The sequence below is a fragment of the Apodemus sylvaticus genome, chromosome 11 (assembly GCF_947179515.1).
Source record: "Apodemus sylvaticus chromosome 11, mApoSyl1.1, whole genome shotgun sequence".
NCBI classification, from domain to species: Eukaryota; Metazoa; Chordata; class Mammalia; order Rodentia; family Muridae; genus Apodemus; species Apodemus sylvaticus.
Genome location: NC_067482.1, coordinates 81239351 through 81263005, shown reverse-complemented (window position 1 = coordinate 81263005; position 23655 = coordinate 81239351). Strand labels below are relative to the sequence as shown.

The 23655-nt window shown below is 44.1% G+C and overlaps 1 protein-coding gene and 1 pseudogene across 5 annotated transcripts in view; one reads left to right on the top strand and one right to left on the bottom strand.

The window, feature by feature from the left end:
• Nucleotides 1–216: 216 nt before the first annotated feature.
• Nudcd3 (NudC domain containing 3) overlaps nucleotides 217–23655 on the top strand; it is a 92434-nt gene continuing 68995 nt past the window's right edge. For 2 of the 5 annotated variants that reach the window (XR_007980130.1, XM_052198083.1), the window contains exons 1-2: nucleotides 219–700; nucleotides 6547–6869. Coding sequence is in view for 3 of the 5 variants with exons in the window: in XM_052198083.1 (XP_052054043.1) it covers nucleotides 509–700; nucleotides 6547–6869 (515 nt within the window). In the remaining 2 variants the exon portion in view is untranslated. Of the gene's footprint in view, nucleotides 701–6546; nucleotides 6870–23655 lie in introns of all 5 variants that reach the window. The other 3 variants (XR_007980131.1, XM_052198084.1, XM_052198082.1) reach the window with 3 other exon arrangements.
• On the bottom strand, nucleotides 22288–23333 carry LOC127695883 (40S ribosomal protein S2-like; annotated as a pseudogene).

Sequence of the window (23655 nt, the reverse complement as noted above, 5' to 3'; positions counted from 1 at the left end):
TCTGGTGCAACCTTCTGAGTTTCACTCATAGCTCTGTTATTAATAGGAATTCCATACAACCCTACAACATTCCTTTTCCGTTCCCTCCGCTCACAAACAAAATGTGGTATTATAAGAAGGCGCATCAGACACCTAGGCAGGAATTCAGAAAGAAAGGCTCCCAGACCACGTGACATCTCCAGGGAATACGTCAAGTGGCCGTCACCACAATGCTTCCGCCCTCTTCAAACATGGTTGGCACGCGCTCTCCGCACCGCGACTGTGGTTATTCTTGCTTGTAGGAACCATACTGAGTGCATACCAATCTCCTTTAGGCAAGTGTTGCGGCGGAGGAGATTCAGCAGAGCAGCAAGGAGGACGATCGATTACCGCCGGTAGCAACAAGCACGGACCGGAAGTTCCGCGTCTTCGCTGTCCGGGGGAGCCGTTAGGCGCGCACGCCGGAAGTGGCCAATCAGCCGGTGTGAGGCGGTGCCCACTGTGTTCGCGTCCCTCGGGCAGCAGAGCCATGGAGCCCGGGGCTGCTGAGCTTTATGACCAGGCCCTGCTAGGCATCCTGCAGCACGTGGGCAATGTCCAGGACTTTCTGCGCGTGCTCTTCGGCTTTCTCTACCGCAAGACCGACTTCTACCGCCTGCTGCGCCACCCTTCTGACCGCATGGGCTTCCCTCCCGGGGCCGCACAGGCCCTGGTGCTGCAGGTGAGGTGGGGAGCGGCGGCGGGCCGTTGGGATCCAGCAGGTCCTTACCCCAGGTCCACCTCCCGGCGCCTGAGGTGCCCCGGCCGCGTCCTACGTCTGGGAACTGCGCCACTCGGTGTCCCACCCTTCAGGTTTTGTGGCTCTCTCTGGGATGCCAAAGGTGATTTTTGTGTAAATGGTCAGGCGTTATTTGAAGCACGGATCCGTTGTCAGAAATGCGCTGCTTTGGGAACAGGCTGGGTTTGTGCGGGAGATTCTTAGGCGTTGGAACCTGCCAGCCTGGTTTGAGGGCCTCTCAGCGCCCTGTGGGCATCCCCAGAATGGTGCAAGGAGCTTGCTAGGCTCTGCTCAAACCTTGCCCGCTGGAGGGGAAGGAGTTTCACAGCGGGAGAAACTGGTAGCTTTCAGAATTCCCGGGCTCAGGAGGTGGCAAGAATGACTGGTATGTATTGATTGGTGGGTGTGGCCTCTTGCCAGTGACTTACAAGGTTGGAGGACAATTGAAATGTTTTCAAAATTTACATTTGGATTAAGATCTGTGCGTCCTAGGTTAAATTTTTTGAAGCGTTACCAGTGACCGGCTGAAGTTGTTTGGACACCTTTTTAAAAATTGCTTTGTTTTGAGACAAGATCTTGCTGTTGACTTGGAACTTGCCAGGTAGATCAGGATGTCCCCGAATTTATGGTCCTCCTTCCTGACTCTCCCGCGCTGGGACTGTCGACATTGTTGAGTGAGTAATACTCAAGCATTTAATGAATATATGTAACACTCTCAGCTGCAATATAGGTACTGATGATCTGGATATTTACATTAATGGTCAGTCTACCCAAGCACAGAAGCATATAGAGAGCTCTGCTGGTTCTCTGTGTAGTAGAGCTCTTTAGAAGGAAGTGATAGAAATGGTGGTTATGGAATTAAGACAGTTTTGTAGGAGACTTTTAAGTAGGTTTTGAGGGGAGCGTTAAACTTGGCTCTTAGAATTTGATTGATTAGTACCTACAAAGTGCTTCATGTCACCTGTGATTGTTGTCCCCCACATCGGCCCCAGACAGGGTTTCCCTGTGTAGCCCCGAAGTCCTGGAACTCACTCTGGCCTCGAACTCAGATATCTGCCTGTGACTAAAGACGTGCACCACTGCCAGCTTGGTTTACCTTCCACAGTCTTAATCCAGTGTGGGTTTCTCAGGGGCTGCTTTTCTCAGTTCTAGTAACTGTCAACATAATGGCTGGCCATCAGGTGATTGGTGGAATGGTGTGCTACTGAGTTTGGGTTTCAGAATGGAAACTGATGAGTTCCTGTAGTAGCTCATCCTTATCAGTGGCCCAAGTGTCACTCTCCAAGTGAGTAATTGGAGAGTGTGAGAGGTGGCTGAAATAGAACCTTATGCTACTTTATAATGAAGTCGTGCCACCTGATCTTCATGCTCCCTGAATCTGACGTAGTAGTTGAGGTTAGATAACAGAACAAGAACTTTACTCAGTTTCCTCATAGCTGCAACTCAGGGCTTCAGTTTTCTGATTCCAAATCTTTCTGCCCTGTCATTTAGCCACTCCATAGTAGGATGAGAGCTTTTGTTTTGGTTACTGAAAGGCCTTGGAGGAGGAAAGAGTGTATCCCAGTGACTGACTGGTATTTGACTCTCTAGTGTATCTCTCAGCTTGTTTTAGCTTTAACACAATTTGAGAAGTTGGCTCTTGTTTGTCTGATGAACTGATAGAGGCAAAATAGATGCACTTATCTTGTAACTTTATAAAACATCTACCTGTGAAAGGTTAAGATAGCTCTACAGGTTACAGCGTGTGCCCATGCTATGGGAGGTAGGGAGTTTAGGAAGGGCAGGGTGAACCAAATATTCCAAGGTTCCAAATCTGGGTGACTGGAACAGTGAGGTCATTAACTGCATTGTCATTTGGATTTGTGGGGTGGGTGGGAAAATTTTAGACAAGTTGAGTTTGAGATCGCAGACAAGTTCTGACCTCTGAGTTGCTGGAATGGTGGGACTGGATCTTGTAGGAGATGGAGGGACTGGTGAAGCCTGACGAAGAGCCCAGAGTAGAGGACAGCTGGGGAGCAGGCACAGTAAAGGGCATGGATCGGGTTCTACTGAAGCCAGGGGTACAGTCTCGAGTACAGGGTTAAAAGTTGTTTGGCCTGTCCTCTTTGCGCAATCCAGGTGGCTCTCAACCATCAACCTTGATCAAGAGACTTTTTATCTTCTCAGTTCCTTCTTTTTGAGGGGGGTGGGGGGTTGAAGACAAGGTTTCTCTGTGTAGTTTTGGTTATCCTGAAACTTGCTTTGTAGGCTAGGCTGGCACTGATTTTAGAGATCTGCCTGCCTCTGCCCCCGAGCAGTGGCATTAAAGGCATACGCCACCACTGCCTGGCTCAGTTTCTATTTTCAAACAAGTATTTATTGAGTCCCCACTATATATTGATTTGGGCCCTGGGAAGCAGAGGCTTATGAGTTGTTGTGGATTTTTGGAATTTTTTTTTCTGAGAAAGGGTCTCACCATGTAGCCTTGACTGGCTTGGAACCTACTAGGTTGTAGATTAGGCTGGCCTCTTATTCAAAGAGATCTGCCTGCCTCTGCTTCCTGAGTGCTGGGATTAAATGTGTGTGCCACCACACCCAGCCAATCAAGAGACTTTTAAACATATGTGTGTGTGTGTGTGTGTGTGCGCGCGCGTTCTTGAATAATATTTTCATTGGGTAGATCATAGTAAGTCCCCTGAGGATCTGCTTTTTCTTTACTTTTTTTTTTTTTTTTTTAATTTACAGAAAGCCTTTGGTAAGAGGCTTGTAAGGTATGTCTACTCATTTGCTTCTTTTTCTGTTTCTGATTCAGTGGTCCTAAGATTCCCTCCTGTAACTTCCTCTCTCAAAGTGTGATACCCAGGGTCTCTGTGAACAGACAGAAATAGTTTGTGTGTATTTCTGTGACGCTTGAAAGCTTCTTGCTGATATTTTTAGGGAGTGGATTGCTGGTGTATGTGCTGTTTTTTTTTTTTTTTTTTTTTTGGTCAACTTAATACAAATCAAGACCAGGACATCTAGAAAGAGGTAATCTCAGTTGAGGAATTGCCTTCATCAGATTGACCTGTTGTCAAGTCTGTGGGGCATTTTCTTGATTGATGATTGATGTGGAAGGGTTCACCACGGCAGTGCCATCGCTGGGCAGGTGGTTTTGGGTGCATAAGAAAGCAGGCTGTGTGAGTTAGTAGGTGTCACTCCTCTGTAGTATCTGCTTTAGTTCTTCAGGTTCCTGCCCTGGCTTCACCTGATGATGATGGACTGTATCCTCTAAAGCACATGAGTGCAGTGCTGCTGGTGGAGGCCGTCTCCCTGTTTCCCTTCTCAGGTCCTAGAGCACGAGTGAAGCTTGTGAAGAACCAAAGTGGTTTAGTCAGTCAGCACAGGCGATACTCCTGGGGCAGGGTGAGGAGCACTAAGTGGAAGTTTTCCTTATGAGAGTCAGGAGCCACCTGTTTCTCACTTCGCTTGTAACTTGTTGGAAAATCTTAGAGAAGTCAGTTCACCTCTTGTCCTCTGAGATGGCTTAATGAAGGCTATGGACACTGACTCTAGGGTGAGTGCTGTGGACATAGGGCAGCTGGCACTCCGCAGTGGCCTGAGAAGCGGGTGGTATAAATGAGCAGGCGGAAGGGGAGTCACATGAAGGCTGAGGACTGTTAGGCCTTGGTTTGGAGCAGCCTGAGGTTACAGGAGAGTCTTTACTGCCTGACTTCTTGTAGTTAAGTTGAAGATTTGAGGTGTTAGAGAAAGAGTGCTTTTGAGCACAAAGGACTCAGACACTGTTAGCATGGATGCTGGAGAGTCAAACCTTGTGGAATTGGCAGATTAGAAATGGTTCTGGGCATGTCTGTAGGTGTTCTGTTTTGTCTTTTTTTTTTTTTTTTTTTTTTTTTTTTTTGACACAGGGTCTGATTGTGTACCCTGGCTGGAACTCACTATATTTCAATCACTATATCAGACTAGCAAGGAGGAACTCTCAGCCTCCTGGGTGTTGGATTAAAGATGTGTGCTACCATACCCCGCCTTTGTCTCCAGTTTTACATCTTTTAGCTTCCCCTCCCCTCCCCTCCCCTCCCCTCCCCTCCCCTCCTCTTCCATCTACCTATGTATTCATCCATCATTTATTTTGGCTAGATTGCCTTTTACTGTTGTGTCCTGTGTAACCTCTCTGAATCTGATTTTTTCACCTTTCTTTCTTTTTTCTCTTTTTGGTTTTTCGAGACAGGATTTCTCTGTATAGCCCTGACTGTCCTGGGACTCACTTTGTAGACTAGGCTGGCTTCGAACTCAGAAATCTGCCTGCTTCTGCCTTCCAAGTGCTGGGACTAAAGGCGTGCGCCACCACTGCCTGGAGATTTTTCTTCATTTTAGAATGTTGGTGGTGTTCTTCACAAGGTTTTTGTGAGTTTTGAGACTGTAGAAGCACATAGCATAATAGCACTGTCTTTTGTCTTCCAAGTTGTGCTGAGACATGTTTGTGAGTGTTCAGGGTCCCACTGTGTCCCAGCTTACTTCCTCAGCCTTGACTGCCTCTGCCTAGTGCAGGGGTCTTGCTGTTTCTTGGTGATAGTGCTTCTTGGAGCTCTGGTGGACATACTCCTTTAAGGACCAGTTGAGAACCTGATCCTTTTTCCTCTGTAGATTTCTTTCTCTAGGAATGTTCTCACCACAGTCTGACGGGGCATCCGGGTTCCATGATGCCCCACTTATATAGAGTTCTATTAGTGTGCGTCTGTATTTGTGTAGTGTTGAAGATAGAACCCACTGCCTTGTCATGACTAGCTGAGCTGACCTACATCCCTGGCCCTTTAGCTGTATGGACCATCCATGATGGTCTCAGCACCTTCATGGATGTGACTATGTCTGAGAAAATGTTAAGGGTGTGTCTATGTAGGAGGACTATCAGGCCCCAATGTTAGGAAATCCTGTGTCAGAAGTCCCAGGTAATAGGAGTGAGTTTGTATCCTTTTGCTTTTTGGGTTTTTTTGTTTTTTTGTTTTGTTTTTTTGTTTTTTGGATTTGGTTTTTTTGAGACAGCGTTTCTCTATATAGCCCTGGTTGTCCTGGAGCTCACTCTGTAGACCAGGCTGGCCTCGAACTCAGAAATCCGCCTGCCTCTGCCTCCCAGAGTGCTGGGATTACAGGTATGCGCCACCACTGCCTTTGTGGAGTTTTTATTCCTTGCACACTGTAGGTCCGGCATGGGTGTTTATGGAGTCCAGTCCTCATTCCTCCATCTCCTCAGCTGTCAGGTAGGAGAATGGTGGCAAGAGTCTGGTAAGCTTGAGTGCATCTTGTGGATTTTCATCTTTCACTTTTTAAACCTGAATTACTGGCACCTTCAAGAATCCATACCCTGAGCGTGTTCTTCATGTTGCCAGCAAGTTTGGCAAAAGTAATGACAACTATGGTGTTCACCTTTAATCTCAGCACTGAGGAGGCAGAGGCAGGCAGATCACTGAGTTCAAGGCCAGCCTGGTCTACAGAGCAAATTCCAGGAACATCCAGAGCTACACAAAGAAACCCTGTCTTGCTACAACCCCCTACCTCTGTCCCAAAATAGTAATGACAACTAAGGCTGTCTAGTATTGTATCCTTTAGGTTTGTACATACTGTGAGATGTGACATTTTTGAACTTTCTTGAGGAAGAGCAGTTCCTACCAGCTTTTGGTGACGTTGTAGAATATTTCCATTTTGTTTTGGTTTCCTGTTATTTAATTTTGTACTTAGAAGATTTTGTTATATTTCTGTGGTGGTGTGGTTTGATAGGGTGCAGATGAACTTATTGTTGAATTATGTTTCATTTTTAGGTCTTTAAAACATTTGATCACATGGCCCGCCAGGATGATGAGAAAAGGAAGAAGGAACTAGAAGAGAAAATCAGAAAAAAGGAGGAAGAGGCCAAGGCGGTGACAGCTGCTGCAGCTGAGAAGGAAGCTGTGCCTGTCCCAGTGCAGGAGGTAGAGATCGATGCTTCTGCAGACTTGAGTGGGCCCCGGGAGGTAGAGAAGGAGGAGCCCCCAGGCCCACAGGGCCCCGAGCACAAAGTGACCCATGGCTTGGAGGAGGCAGAAGCTCCAGGAACAGTTGGCAGTGCTGCTGAAGGCCCTAAGGACCCTCCTGTGCTCCCCAGGTAGGACATCCCTCTGCAGTGCTCTCCCTTCTCTGCTGTGGTTAAGTTTGCCTGTGAGTGGGTTTTGTTTTGTGTGGTTTATAAAACATCAGTTCTGTTTTGGTGGGTAGTGGTTAACTACAGAAATTTATTTTCTAATAGTTCCAGAGACTGGAAACCCCAGGTTAAAGTATTATCTGCGTTGTTTGTTTGAAGGCTTCTATCAGTGGCTTGCAGACAGCCATCTTCCTGTGTCTCCATATGGTCCTCACATTTCTTTGTTCTTGCACGTGTCTTAGTCTCTTATTCTCAAGCAGCACTCAAATGCATTAGTGAGCTAGACTGCCTTCCACCTAGGTGCTTCAGGGACCTCCTTTGGAACTCAGTTGCTTGAATTCCATTACTGCAGAGGTTTTCTTTATTTTGTATTTTATTTGTTTGTTTGTTTGTTTGTTTGTTTGTTTCAAGACAGGGTTTCTCTGTGTAGCCCTGGCTATTCTGTAACTTGCTCTGTGGACTAGGCTGGCCCAGAACTCAGATCCTCCTGCCTCTGCCTCCTGAGTGCTTGGATTAAAGACACACACCACCACTGGCTGGGGCTAGTTGATTTTGGGGGGTTTTCTTCTCAAGCCTGTAGAATTCAGGTATTCAGAAAAGTTTTCCCATGTGCATATGCCTATAATCCCAACACTTAGAGGTAGAGTCAGGAAGATCACTTAAGTTTGAGGCCAGGCTAGTCTATATAAAGGGTAAGAGGCCAGCCTAGGCTACAGAGTGAGACCTGTCTCAAAAACAAAAAATAGCAAGTGCAACAGGACATGATTAGTCTGTCGGTTTATAAAGTGATCTTGAAGATTGTCAAGGTGGATATTGTGAGAGTCAATTTTTTTCTGTCATGTAAGCAAGGCTGTAGTTTCTAGTCACTCAGATACTTGTCCAGTATTACTATGTAGCTATGCATAGGGTCTGTAGTAGTTGACTTTAAGCAGGTTCTACATGAGTGGACCTGATTCAGGGAAGTTTAAACTTCCCTGAAGTAGAAGAGATTCTGTGGATGGGATCTGCACTCAGTTTTGAGGAGTTTACAGTGGCCTATGTGGATTTTGGATTGGCTTAGACAGCCCATAGTTATGTTCATTTGTCTGTCCATCCATCCTTCCATCTCTGAAACAGGGTCTCTCTACATAGCCTTGGCTGTCCTGGACCTCTCTATGTAGATGGACTAGCCTCTGCTTTCCCAGTGTTTGGACTAAAGGCATACACACCCATGCCTGCTCTAGGTTTGTGTATTTTTTAGTGGACTTGTATCAGGGTGCATGTGTGGAGGCCAAAGGGCAAGTTATGAGGCTTCGTTCTGACTTCTGTTAACTGGGCTGTAGCGATTGAACTCAGATTGTCAGACCACCAAGCTGTCTCACCAGCCTTCACAGAAACCTTTTCAATATTTGTTGCTAGTTCTGTTCCTCTCAACAGATTCAGATGTTTCATGGTATAATTAATGCTAAGTAAGAGTAACGGTATATACCTTACTGTTGAACGCCAAATTTGAAAACCCGAGAGAAGCAATGCATTATTAATGGTGAGTCTCGCAGAGCCAGCAGTAAGGAGTTTTAGCTATCTTGTGTGTATGAGTGCATGTGGCGGTCAGAAGGCAGCCTTGGATCCTGTTCCTCAGGTGCTTTGTTTATTCAGATAGAGTCTCTTTACCCTGGAACTTCAATGAGTCGGCCAGGCTAAATGGACAGTGACCTTGCAGGGTCCCCGCTGTCTGCCTCTCCTGGACTAGGGTTATTAATCTCCACTGTTCCTGACTATTTTGGTTTGTTTTGACTTGGGTTTTGGAGGTTAAATTCAGATTTTCCCACTATTTATTTATTTATTTATTTATTTATTTATTTATTGAATAGGGTCTTACTGTGTAGCTCTAGCTGACATGAAATTTATTCTCTAGACCAGGCTGGATTCAAATTCACAGACTTCTACCTGCCTCTGCTTCCCAAGTGATGGGATCAAAGTGGCCTAGTTTAGGTTGCATTTAAAGGCAAGCACTTTACTATACTGACTGAGCCATTGCACCAACCCCACATTTTTTTTTTTTTTAGTGTCTTTCTTTCTTTCTTTCTTTTTTTTTTTTTTAATGTATGTGAGTACACTGTAGCTGCCTTCAGACACACCAGAAGAGGGCATCTGATCCCATTACAGATGGTTGTGAGCCACCATGAGGTTGCTGGGACTTGAACTCAGGACCTCTGGAAAAGCAGTCAGTGCTCTTAACTGCTGAGCCATCTCTCCAGCTTTTTTTTTTTTTTTTAAATAGAAATACTTTGTACTTTTAGAAAATGTCTTCTTCTTTTTAAAATTATTTTATTTATATGAGTACACTGTAGCTGTCTTTGGACACACCAGAAGAGGGCATCAGATCCCATTACAGATGGTTAGATGGTTGTAAGCCACCATGTGGTTTCTGGGATTTGAACTCAGGACCTCTGGAAGAGCAGTCAGTGCTCTTTTTTTTTGTTTTTTGTTTTGTTTTTTTTTTTTTTTTTTTTTTTTGGTTTTTTTCGAGACAGGGTTTCTCTTTGTAGCCCTGGCTGTCCTGGAACTCACTCGGTAGACCAGGCTGGCCTCGAACTCAAATCCACCTGCCTCTGCCTCCCAGAGTGCTGGGATTACAGGCATGCGCCACCACCGCCCGGCTGCAGTCAGTGCTCTTAACCACTGAACCATCTCTCCATCCCTTAGAAAATGTCTTAATCCTGTGTACTAACATTCAAAGCAGGCTCGCCCCAGCAGTAGTTCTTTTTTTTTTTTTTAAATTGGATTTTTTTTTTGTTTTTTTGTTTTTAGATTTATGTATTTGTTTGTTTGCTTATTTGTTTATTTATTTATTTATTTAATGTATGTGAATATACTGTTGCTATCTTCAGACACACCCGAAGAGGGCACCGTATCCCATTACAGATGGTTGTGAGCCACATGTGGTTGCTGGGAATTGAATCCAGGATCTGTGGAAGAGCAGTCAGTGCTGTTAACAGCTGAGCCATCTCTCCAGCCTGATATTTTATTTGTTTACATTTCAAATGTTATCCCCTTTCCCATCTTCCCTTATCTTGCTTCTGTGACGGTGCTCCCCCACCTACCTACCCACTCCTGCCTCACTGCCCTAGCTCACTGCCCTAGCATTCCTCTACACTGGGGCATCAAGCCTTCACAGGACCAAGGGCCTCCCCTCCCATTGCTGGCAGATAAGGCTCCTTCAGCTCCTTCAGTCCTAATTCCATTGGGGTCCCTGTGCTCAGACCAATGGTTGGCTGCGAGCATCCACATCTGTATTGGTCAGGATCTGGCAGAGCCTCTCAGGAGACAGCTGTATCAGGCTCCTGTCAGCAAGAACCTCTTGGCAGCAATAGTTCTGATGGCCAACCCCTCATTTTTATATTTACCTGTTTAATAAATTTTTGTTTTTTTGTTTTTGTTTTTGTTTTTTTTTGGATTTGGTATTTTCTATTTTCGAGACAGGGTTTCTCTGTGTAGCCCTGGCTGTCCTGGAACTCACTCTTTAGACCAGGCTGGCCTCGAACTCAGAAATCCACCTGCCTCTGCCTCCCAGAGTGCTGGGATTACAGGCGTGTGCCCCCACTGCCCGGGTATTTACCTGTTTAAAAACCACAAATGAAGAATCTTGTTTAACTTTTTAAAAAACGTTTTTTAAAAAAAAAAAAAACGGAAATTTGATTTTGATTTGAGTAATGCACTAGATTAGCTTCCCTTCTTGTAGGGATTCTGCTTAAACCAGTGAGTTGCATCTGGCTATGTCGTCAGAATGCTGCCACTGCAGGAAGTACAGAGTGAAGATGTGCATGTGTTTCTGAAACCAATAGGTTAGACTGCCCTGACTTTTCTTTCAGTGCTTAGAAATGCAGCCTTTAACCTTTCAGTAGTTGAACCACGAATCAATTACAAGTTGAAGCATGAGTCTATAACTGCAGTTTCTGCGCATGTGAACATGGAATGTCGAATGCTCTTCTGTTCCATCCCACTTGGAGCTGGATCCCGGAGTTCTTCCACCAATAGCTCTCCATGGTAGCTGTGAAGATTTGTCATTTTTGTCAGTTGAGTAATTGAAGGAGAATCTTAGGGTGACTATCTGTACTCTAGCACCTCTCCTTCCTCGCACTCTTGTCAGAGTCAGTTACCCAGGACCTGAGACTTGGAGCACTGATTCTCCTTTTCTTTTTTCCTCCTTTGGTTTCTAGTCAGATCTTATAACCCAGGATGGCCTTGAACTCCCGATTCTTTTTCACCCTCAAGCACTGGGATTTCAGGTGTGTGCCACCATGCCTGGCTTTGGTTCCGCTTTCTTCCTGCACCCCCATGTCTTGACTGCTGTTTCTGATGGCCTGTGTTAGAGAATCATTTGCTACTGGTTCTATGCAGCATTGACAGATGCCCCTCTTCAGTGAAGTCCCTTGACATGCTTAACAAAATTTGGCATAAGTGCTGGGGGGAAGATAATGTGTTTATATTTTGCATATCCATTTTTATTACAAGTTGTTTATTAGTATATTTAGTATACTGTTTTTTGGAGTTTTTGTTGTTTTTGGTTTTGTTGGTTTTTTGATACAGGTTCTTACTGTGTAATTCTGACTGGCTTGGAACTTGCTATGTAGACCAGGCTGGTCTCAACTGCAAAGATCTGTCTGCTTTTGTCTCTCCTTGCTGGGATTAAAGGTGTGCACCGCTATGTGCCTGACTACTAAACTTTATGTTTTTGTGTGTGTTTAACATTTCATCATCACAGCCGAAATACTGAGAAGCAATCATTTTGTGTCTTTGGAACATAATTTATCGAACAGTACAATGACCTTTCTTTTGGAATATAGTTATGACTTCTCTCAGATAGTTTTTATTCCTCACAGTCATGGTAGGGATGTTTGTGTTAGGCCCAACTGGCTTCTTTGTTCCTATCCTCAGGTCAGGTCTGCATCATTAATAGTGCTCTGCCTTCAAGTTTTATGGTAATAGCTTTAAAAAATTACATTTGTGTGTGTGTATGTGTGTGCACGTGTGCTTTCCTTATATGTGTGGGTGCTGGGACTGAGCTTAGGTCATCAGGTTTAGTGACAAGTGCCCTACCCAGCTGAGTCATTTTTGTGCACAAATTTCTTTCTTAAATATTATTTTAATATTTTTGTTATTTTGCTTTTTGCTTTGGAGACAGGGTCTTGCTGTGTAGCTCAGGTTGTTTTTAACCTTGTGGGATCCCCTGCCTCCACCTTCCCAATGCTGGAACTGCAGGTGTGTACCACCATGACTGGCTGCAGCATATATTTTACCTATGTGTAATGATGTAGAGTTTTCTTTCACACAAAGCTACAGGCACAGTATTTTTGGGGTGACTAAGGGGTATATTTGAAGGCTATTTGCTGTCACCCTGTTACTATCTCCCTTACTAATAGGCCGTGGTTGCTCTAAGTCTCATTGTTGTTTCAGCCTGTTGTCAGAAGTCTCTCAGGCTGAGCCTGGCATGGTGATGGCACAAACCTTTAGTTACATACAACTCCAGGAGAGGCTGTGGTGGAAAAGTTTCTTGAGCTTGCAAGTTTAAGACCAGTCAGATTGGGCAACATGGTAAAGGTCCACTTAAGGAATGAGGAAAAGAAGAAACAAAGAGTGCTTGAGACATCCACATAATTTTCACCTATTTGGGTACAAAATAAATGTCCTGGTTATGCAAGACTGTCAAGTAAATCACAGTTGTATAGATTTGGAGCTGTCCATAGTAGATACTGGGTTTATTTTGTCTCCTGAGGAAAAGAAGAAACAAAGAGTGCTTAAGACATCCATATAATTTTCACCTATTTGGGTACAAAATAAATGTCCTGGTTATGCAAGACTGTCAAGTAAATCACAGTTGTATAGATTTGGAGCTGTCCATAGTAGATACTGGGTTTATTTTGTCTCCTTGTCTGTTGTAGTTATCAGTGACCAGTGAGCATGACTAGCACTGTGGAAAGAAGGGACACACAGCGTTCACCATCTCCTGCCAGTCTTCAGCTCTTTTTAAGTCCCCTGCTGTGGTTTTCACCTCTTGGCTTCATCCCAGCACTCACAGCCAAGCTACCAGAGCACCTGCAGTTCAGGCTCTCCACCTGCAGGTGGTGCTGCAGGCAGTGGAAAAGCTATGGTTGGGTCTGGGAATGCATATGAAAGGCTCCTGACATCCTGTGGCAGTGCTGTTTTTCTTATATAAATCATGAGTAGAGCCCTTTATAAAGGAAGGAAGGAAGGACGGACGGACGGACGGAAGGAAGGAAGGAAGGAAGGAAGGAAGGAAGGAAGGAAGGAAGGAAGGGGGAAAGGTTGTAATAAGAATATCAATTCTCATCCAGCCATGGTGAGTTTGGGGCTGGTTTGGGCTCCAGAGTGAAATCCTCATCTCCCAAAAGACAAAGACAAAAGAGAAGAACCATAACTAGGTAGACGAAACCAAGATCACCCCCATCCCCAACCCACAACAAAACAGGCAAAAGGAGTGTCAGTTATCACCTGGAAATAGTTACCCTGGGGATGGGTGACCCCATGCTCTTGTGCTGATTTCTCCTGCTGTGCCTGTTAGTAGGGTGGGGCAGTGTGAGGAGAGGGCTTCATGGAACCACATGGCCTGGGAGCTGCTTCGCTCACTTGAATATGCCACTAAGTGGGGCCATCAGTATTAGTGTGTGTTCATGGTCTTGGCTGTGTGTCCTTTGTGCCTAGGTGTTTCAGGGTCCTAGGCATTTCCTGGGAAGAGAATTGTGACATTTGGAAGAGGTTTCCTGACAGTATACCATGCCCTGTGCAGTGCTGGGTTGCCTACAGAGGTACTCCACTAGGCTCTGTTACCAGCGGGTTTTATTGTTGGCAGCTGCCCCCCCCCCCCATCGCCCCCTTTCTCTTTTTCCTTTTTCTTTTTCTTTGAAAACAGGGTCTGGCTTCAGACTGGCCTCAAACTTACTGTTTAGCCCAGCACTGTTTGAATCCCTCCTGATCGCTAGCTTTTACCTCCTAGTGGCATGGCCATGTACATTCCTGCTGGTCTATCTCAGTCTTCTTTCTGACTGGTCATGTTGATGGGCTTCTTGGCCCCTTGCTTATGAGTCTGCTAAGCCTTATCAGCCTCAGGACCTGGTCATTTCCAGAGGCCTCTACAGTTAAGCCTCACTTGAGGAGTAGGACTTCAACAGAAGTTTCAGCAGACTGTTGGCATTGATTCTGTAGCAATAAAGCCTTTAGAGGCATTTGTGTCATCGACACTACTTAGACAGGCTGGTTGTCAGAGACTATAGGGTGTGCAGTCACACTACCTGGGAAAACTGGTCCTTTGGTTTACCTTTATATAGTTCTCTATTTGCTGGTTTAGGCCTTTCTCAGGTGTCTGTCATAGGCAGTTCCTTGGTAGAGTCGTGGTGGCATAGTCAGAAGTCACTCCATGTAGGTTGTCATGAGGGCGGAAGGCAGTGAATACTGAGATCCACTTAGCATGGTTCCTGACAGGGTGTCACTCAGGCAATGGCTAGCTGTTACTGATACTGTGTTTGTCTTAGGAAGGAGAAACTTGTTTTTCTTTTGGATAATGCTAATGTAATATTTGTAAAACAGATGAGTATGTAAAAGAAAAAAATCTTACTATCTTCGCTAAATTTTGGGGATATTTTCCGTAGTTTCCCCTATGTATGTAAACATACTAATATATTTCAATATGTATATTTGTAAACTTTTTTATAGAAATTTTAATTTGAAGATTTTTTTAAAAAGATGTATTTATTATTATGTGTAAGTACACTGTAGCTGTCTTCAGACACACCAGAAGAGGGTATCTGGTCTCGTTATGGATGGTTGTGAGCCACCATGTGGTTGGTGGGATTTGAACGCAGGACCTTTGGAAGAGCAGTCAGTGCTCTTAACCTCTGAGTCATTTCTCCAGCCCTATTTGTAAACTTTTACGACATGCCTTTCTATTTTGTTGGACAGTATAGGGAGAATTTCCAGTACTCCTTTTTGCACTTTGAGTTCCTCCTGCACACTGGTGGATATGCACGCCTGGAATGACTCTTGCCCTTGGACAAGGGTGGGTGCTGCAGAGCACATGCTCAGAGGGAACAGGCAGGAATCTAGAGAGCAAGTGAACGGTAGGAGTGGGGGACGCATGCTTGCTACCTTAGATTCTGCACTCTGGAGCGTTTCTGCTGTTTATCCTGCAGACAAACTCACCTTGAAATTGTGCTTCAAAGGAAGCTCAGACACCAGTCAGGAGGGCCTAATTAAATCACAACTAGGAAGACTTGATTTCTAGAAGGTGCTTGCTGATTTACTCTTGATCTAGGAACCTGTTGTCTAGGCGCACTGCCTCAAACCCCGCCCAACTTTCCTAGTACTAGATTACATGTATAACGTGTTTGTTGTTGTTTTGTTTTTTGTTTGTGTTTTAGGTTTTGGCGTTTTTTTGTTTTTTTGGATTTGTTTTTTTCGAGACAGGGTTTCTCTGTGCAGTCCTGGCTGTCCTGGAACTCACTCTGTAGACCAGGCTGGCCTCAAACTCAGAAGTCTGCCTCTGCCTCCCAAGTGCTGGGAATAAAGGCGTGTGCCCACCACCCCATCCCCCCCACCCCCCACCCCCGGCTTTTTTTTTTTTTTTTAATTTGGCAATTCTTATCTTTTTCTTTCTTTAAAATATTATAGTGAGACTTAACAGGCTTTGTTTTAAGGAAGCATAGTTTGTGGCTTTTTGATATTGAAACTATCAGAAATTGACCTGCTGTTCTGGTTTGTCAGAATTACAGCGGGTCTAGGGGTGGAGGTAGAAGCATGGTGCAGTAACCTGAAAACAATGTGTTGTTTACACACACACACACACACTTTCATAAAGCCTTTGTTAGGTAGAATTTCAATTAGACTGTCACCGTGGGCATAAGAGTGCAGGACTCCCAACAGCCTCACTGTCTGACCTTCTCCCCTGTCTTCTGTTATTTTGAAGCAATCTGCCTCATAATATTTCTTCTTAATGTTTCCAGCAAGTATTTAGACTTTGTTTCCTCATGATATTGTATGGTTTGTTTGAATCTGACTATATATATCCCTGCAAACACCAAGGGCTCATAATTGACTATTTTCACCCTTGTACCAGAACATCTTTGTTCAAAGAAGTCAGTGTGCAAGGCCCTGAAGTTAATCCCACAGAAGCATTTTTAAAGAAGAAGAGGGAGAGGGAGGGAGGGAGGGAGGGAGTAAGGGACTGAGGGAGAGAGAGAGAGAGAGAGAGAGAGAGAGAGAGAGATATCAGGCTGTTTGTTGGGCTTGCCACTGTGACTTTTACTGATTGTTATCTGTGAGCTGGTTCAGCATGTCCTCTGTTCTATTTCTTTAAGTCACAGTTGGATTAAGGGTAACATTTTAAAGTTAGAAGGCTATGTAATGGAAATAAATTGTTCTTCCTGGAGACAATTTGTCCATCGCGCCTTTCGTAAAATTTATTCGTGTATGCATATAATACACAGTACATGTGTGTACACAGCACATCTGCGACTGTTGACTTTGCCACAGCCCCTAAATGTGCTGTGCTCACTCAGGCTTGATGAACGACTGGCATTGACTGGGTGCTTTCTGTTGCCGGGCACCCTCTCCTTAACACACATGTGAGTTTTTATCGTCCTTAAAATGACATGGGGTAGGACTGTCACTCTCCTATTTGCAGTTCAGAGAAGTGGCTTGTGCTCATGCTGCCGCTGAGGAGTGGCGTCTGGGCTTTTCCCCCTTGAATGGTCGCCCCCAAGGTTCTTCCCTGCTGTTGAACTTACTCTCACTGGATCCAGAACAGAAACTACTGGGCCTCTTCACCACGGGTCCTTCTGATAGGTCTGGGTGTGGTTTGGATATCTTGTGGATTTTCAGAAGCTTTCCAGTGACTGACACATAGCCAGGGTTTTTCTTGACTGCCATAGAGCATTAAACCCTATAGATCTTAGAGTCCCTAGGGTGGGGTGTATTTATCTGTTTACAGTATGCTGGTGTCACAAGTGGTGCTGCAGCGAGTATGCTTGTGTGTGCTTCTTGGAACATGTGTACGGATATCAGTTGGATGAATTCCCAGAACAGGAATTACTGGGTCAGAAGGTTTTTTAATTTTGATGGATGTTGCTAAATTGCCCCCTGAAAGTCTACCCATTTGTTCTCACTGCCAACTTGCACGAGGGAACCTGGTTCCTTCCCAGCTTCTAGGAAAGGCATAGTCAGCTCTGTGCTGCTCTTACCTGCTCGGTACCGTCCACTGCTGACCTACTGTAGGGCTTGATTTGTCTTTGTGGATGGTTTTCTGTTACTTACAAACACTAAACTATATATTTCATTTGTTTGCCATTACCAAGCTATTTACCTTACTATGGATTTCTAATACATTTTGACACTTGGTAAGATTCATGTTTAATCATTTTCCCCAGAGTTTTCTTTATAGAAATTATTTTTTCTATATGGAAATTTGATTGAAAGTTTTATAGGGACACCTTCAGCCAATGTTTTGGAACAGGATGGGTTGATATCTTTATATTTTTCTTTCAGTATAAGAATAGAGTATGTCTATAAAGTTTGTGTGGAATTTTAATGTTTTTTTTTCTACTAGAGAAACTGGAAATGAGATTCGTATGTCTTCTTGGCTTCTAATAGTCTTTTACTTAATTTTGTTTGATTTTGTAGGTATATAGACTGTTTAGTATTTATTATGTTTAGTAGTAAATTATATTTTATTACTATATAATGACTGTCTTTAGTAGTAAATTATATGTATTTTTTTGCACTTAGAATTTTAAATGTAAGTGTATTTTTCTCCCTGTCAAGCTTGTTGCCAGGCAACTGAAAGGCTGGAGCTGACAATCACTAAAGCACAGGAAGGGAGGCTTCTGTGGGAGGTGGGGGTGGGGGAGTTGTGGCTTTATTGAGGAATTGAGACTGACCAGAGGTCTAGGTAGCATTTCAAAATCATCTGTGGACATGGGTTTGGAGTTTTGTGAAGAGCAGGACTATTGCATTTAAAGCATTCACACTTAGATGCAATGGAGGCTGGCTGTGGCTTGGATGAGTTTCACTGAGCAGCTTGAAGATGAGAGGTCTTCATCTAGGCCTCCTAGGAAGGGCCTTTGTCTACCTGTTGCAGGGGGTCCTAGTGCTTAGTACATAGGTGGCACTTGGTGAACCTGGATTTGGTGATCTGAAGAGACTTCTGTGGAGGGAATAGGAAGAGAGCTTCAGTGAGGAGAATGAGCCTCTCTGAGTTGGTGTGTTAAAGTCAAGCCTAGAAGCATAGGTGACCCCGATGGTAGCAGTGTGGTCAGTTTTGTGCTGGAGCTAGCTCTCTTTGGTGTTCCCCTAGAATCTCTGTGAGCACCTAAGATCCTAGCCCTCAGTGGTTGTTGTTGCCCTGAGGTTCTCACTGAGGACCTGTGCTGCCTGCCCTGCGGAAACCCCAGAGTGTACCTAGGTAGGCTGTTTTCTGTTGTGTGGGTGATAGATGGATACACTCACTGCTCTCTAAATGCCTGTCCCTTTATGTGCTGCCTTTGATGTCTTCCCCTTTGGATTCCTTGTGCCCAATCCTATTATTTTCTTGGTAGAGTATTGATACAGGAGTCAGCTGATAAATGTGCAGAGCTGGGGCTGGCCCTGCCACTTTTCCTGTATCTGTCTCCATAAACTTTTGTCTCCATGTTGGCACTTGACTTTGCCACTAAAGGAGAGCATTTTGTCTACCTAGTCACTGCTGATTCTAGCACCTGGCACAAACTTGGCACTGGGTAAACAGGTGAATGAATGGTGATGGGCATTAAAAGACATCTTTGCAATGATCAACTTTGGAGTTTTAACACATCTCATGAATGCCATCATCTAGTAACAATTATTTGTTTTTCCTCCACTTTTGCATTTCTTCATAGTATACACTACACTGTCTTCATTGGGCAATTCTGTCTTGAGCCTTGGGGTGTGAACTCCTCTAGTTTTGCCTTGGAACAATCCTTACCTGTCCCTATCCACTGTGATTCACAATACTGTGTGACAGCTTAGAATTGTGCAGACCACATTAGAGGGTTGGGGACTCTGAACCCACTGTGAGAAGCTTGGAGTAAGTGACCTGAGGCGCCTCTCCTTGCAGATAGAGACTCAGTATGTAGGCCAGGCTGACCTGGAATTCATAGATATCCTCCTGTCCTTGCCTTCCAAGTGCTGGGATTAAAGGCATGTGCCACTACACTACACCTGGCTGAGTGGCGTAGCTTTTAACATCTCTTAGGATGAAGAAATTGTTGTGGAAGCAGTGCTTTAATGCTTGGGTGAATAGATAGCTCCACCTTGAAGAAATCTCTGGAGATTTCTTGGAATAAGTCATCTCAGATGAATGGACCAAGAATTCTGTAAACTGTGGTACAAGATCAGACTGGTAGCTTGGCGAGTTCTGGTCCCTTAGACAGGAGCATGGGGTTCTGTAGAGTAAGGATGACACGTGTGGCATGTGATTTGTGTATTTATGGCCTTTAAATAGTACCAGTTTGCTCTTGTCTAACCTGGGAATAGTATATTATCACCACTATTAATTTGGTTTAAAAAAAACCTTGACTTTTAGATAATTCAGCCTTTTAAAAGAATTGTAATACCAAGATTCCCCATATTTCTTACTATTGGCTCATTTGTAGATGTTGTTCACTTTTGCTCCTTGTTTCAATAAATGCCTTTTTTTTTTTTTTTTTGGCCAGGGTTTGCTCTGCTATTGTCATTGTATTTATGACTATGCTCCCCCAGCCTCCCTTTCATAGGACGGTTTTTAAATTGGTGTTTTTCATGACCTTTAAAGACAACTTATTTTTGCTCCCTTCCTCCTCCGCTTCCCTCTTTGTCTCTTCCCCTCCGTCCCCTTATCCACGGTCCTCTTTCTCTTCTCTCTCCTCTCTCCTGTATGGATCTTCCTGTCTCGGAAGAATGTTCCTCATAGTTTCTTCTGATGACTATATCCATGTTACATATTTTGGGCAAGAGTGCCTTAGAAAACGTTGTGTTTTGAGCACTTCATGTTAGGAAGCTTACAATGTCCATCCGATTGCTTTTGATCGTAACTGTGATTGTTGGCTGAGGTCAGAGCCATCACATTTTCCTCCTGTTTAGTTATGAATTTTTTTCATTGTAATTGCTAAGTATCTTGTGGGGAGATACTTTGTACTAGGTAAATGTTTTGCTTCTCAATATACTTGAGGTCAGTTATCTTAGCTCGATTATTTTTGCCTAAATCAGTCATTACTATACTGCTTGGTAAGTTTAAACTATGTTCCATCATTCTACATTAGAAAAAATTTATTTATGTGTATGTTTTCCTTTCATACATGTCTAGGTACTATGTACATGCCTGATACCTGTGGAGGTCAGAAGAGGGTGTTGGATCCTTTGGAGTGCAGTTAGAGATAGTTGTGAGCCACCATATTGGTGCTGGGGAATTAAACCAGGCTCCTCTATAAGAACAAGTGCTCTTAACTGTTAAGTCATCTTGCCAGGCCCACTCTACATTTATTAACACACTTGTCAAAGACAAAGTTAAAATAAATTTAAAGATCTAATTGGCTTATTTGCCATTTTAAAATCAACAATATGTCATAAAAGACCAGTGTTTTCTTGAGTTGAGAAGGAAATTGGATTTATATACAAAATGATTAAGGTAAGCAGAACCCAGGAAAAAGTGGATTGGCTATACCAAAACTACCCTTTTACATGGTTAAAACAGGAGGGACTTCCCTATTATGTTGATTCTGGTGGACTGGAATCATCTTTTTTTTTTTTTTTTAATGGCCAATTCTAAAATTCAGTTTTGAAGTAGTAGTTACCAATAGTTACTCTATTTTGGTCATGCCTGTTGGTGGCTAGTGTGGGATCTTAGTTCAAATCAGTTAGCTGCCAATTTTGTGTAACTTGTAAGAATAAGATTTTCTTTTCCATTTTTGTCTTTTTGTTTTTGTTTTTGAGACAGGGTTTCTCTATGTAGCCCTGGGTGTCCTGGAGCTCCCTTTGTAGACCAGGCTGGCCTCCAACTCAGAGATCTGCTTGCTTCAGCCACTGAGTGCCAGATTAAAGCCATGTGACACAATTACCCAGCTGATTTGTTAAATTAAAAAAAATAATTTATGTATATGAATATACTGTAGCTGACTTCAGACATACCAGAAGAGGGCATCAGATTCCATTACAGATGGTTGTGAGCCTTATGCGGTTGCTGGGAATCGAACTCAGGCTTCTTCCTTGAGGTAAAAAAGAGAGTTATGTATGTGAGTTTTGTCTGCTTGTGTGTGTGTGTGTATCCCCTGGAACTGGAATTACAGATGTTTGTTAGCTACTGTTTGGGCACTGGGTTTGGACCTGGGTCCTCTAGAAGGGTAACTTCTATACACTCAAAAGCTGTCACATTCATTTTTCCCCTCTTGATTCCATCCTCTGTTCCCTGTAGATTATCTTATGGGTTGAGGGTGAGTTTGAAGGCCGTACCTTCAGTTGCTAGCTCTCTGGCTTCCGGAAATTGCTGCATCTCAGTGGGCCTTAGTTTTTTGTTTGTTATATGTGTATGTGCATGTGGGTGCCACAACATGCATAGAGTCAGAGGTCAGCTTTTAGGAATCAGTTCCTTCCTTCTAACCACATAGATTCTAGGGATTAAACTGAGTGGCCAGCTTGGTGGCCAGCCAGCGCCTTACCTACAGAGCCAGCAGGAGAGCCTTGGACCTCTTTGCCATGTAAACCTAGAGTACCAACACTTAGGTGGTTTAAGGATTTTAAACAGGGCGTAAAAAGCCCAGAGTGTAGTCACACATTACTTAGTGTGGTGAGTTCTGAGAACTGCAGTTAGGTGATTTAGCTGGGGTACACGTCATGGAGTGGGCTTCCACAAAGATGGCCGTATAGCCATGAGCCTGCTCATCATGTCACTGTACCAAATACTGCAGGTGGTTGTAACAATGGTGAATATATATGTGTTTAAAAATGCAGTATAAAAAATAAAACAGATACACCTCTTCTAGGAACTTGCCATGGAGAGAGTACAGGATTGGAAGTTGTGAGCCAGTGAGGGAGTGGGCGTAAGCACGGATGCCTGCTTACTCTGGGCACTGCTCTAGAGTTCAGCAGTGCCTTAGCTATACTGCTTATAAAAGGGACTCTTTTTTTCTATAATAAAGGTTAATATACCCTTATTGATTTCATAAATTTATTAATTTTTTAAACTTCGACTCATAATAACACTTGGCTGAAAACATGAACACATTGTACTTAGTATCACTGTATTCTTCTATGACTTTTTTTCATAATTAATTCACTTTATTTATCTTATATAAAATCTCATATGTGGTAGCCACAGCTGGAGTCTGGGTCTTCTGAACAGAGACTCTGGTGTGGGCTTCCACAAGATGGTCAGTGAATGAATTACTGGTGAGGAGACTTGATAAAAATGGTCTCTTTTCAGAGGCTCGGGGTCAGGAATCTGTAGGTCTAAGAGATGCTATAATAGATGGCCTTGGCAAAGTTGCCCAGGGTGGCAGTGCAGCTCCTGGCTTATGTGGGGCTGGCATCAGTGCCAGCACCTCTTTGGGCACCACCATAGTGGTCTCTTACCTGTAGTGGGGCTTGCCAATCTTGTTCCCCCATTAGCCTCTCCACACAGGGACGATGGAAACCTTGGCCAAGGTGATGGCCTCTCTGAGGACAGTGGCAACCTCCTTGGAGCACTTTACACCAAGATTGATGTGACCATTGTAGTCTCCAATAGTGACAATAGCCTTGAGCTGGTTGCTGGCCAGCCCGAGTCAGTCTGCATCTGTGCTGTCAGGACCTGCAGAACCTCATTATTTAGGGAAGCACCCAGGAAAAAAAGTCAGTGATCTCAGATTTTTTTAATGGCCAGGGAGAACAGGTAGATCTTCTCTAGGGACTTGATCTTCATGTCCTAAACCAGGCGGTCCAGGTTGGTGCCGGGCATCCATTCCTTGTCTTCAGTTTTACCTCCATGAGCCTTGGCCTCAACCACATGAGCTTCGGCCATAACTGCAGCTGCAACTAAGACCACTGCCAATTCGGCAGCCTCCTAATCCTGGGCCCTGGCCTCTAGGCCCTTCCGCTGCCCTGGTGGCATCTTCCAGTTGCTGTTTCCTGAGGAAGAGGGCACTGTTGTCTTTCTTTGTATCATTATTTGTAAGCTATTTTTGATATATGTATTTTTAAATTTGCATTTGTGTGTGTGTGTAAAGCCAACACCCATCCACATACACAGGATTAGGATGTCAATATTACTGTTCTCCACCTTCATATCTTGTTCTCCTGAAAGATCTTTGGGGTAGTAACATGCATGGATGTAGCTGTCACCTCCTTTCAAGACAGTGACTCTTTTGGGATCTTCCTGAGAACCTGCCACAGGTTAAGGAGCTGCTTCTCCTTTTAGAGATCTGTCTGGAGGCTGCTGTCCATGGACACTGCTGGCTTTCTTTCCCTTTCATAGTAGATATGCTCTAACATATGGTGTGCTGTGGACATTCCTCCCCATTAGGGAGAAATTGGGTGCTGGCCATGTTTCAGACATTTTTCGAAGCTGTTGAGGCCTGTAGCAGCCTCTCTCTCCTTCATCTCACCCTGAGTTTTCTTAACACTGTTTCCTTTTTCCTCGTATCATCTTCAGCTGTGTGTGTTCAGTTATAACCTTGGGATATATATGTGTTCAATTCACAGCTGTGTTGGAATTGTTTATTGGATTCAACAAATG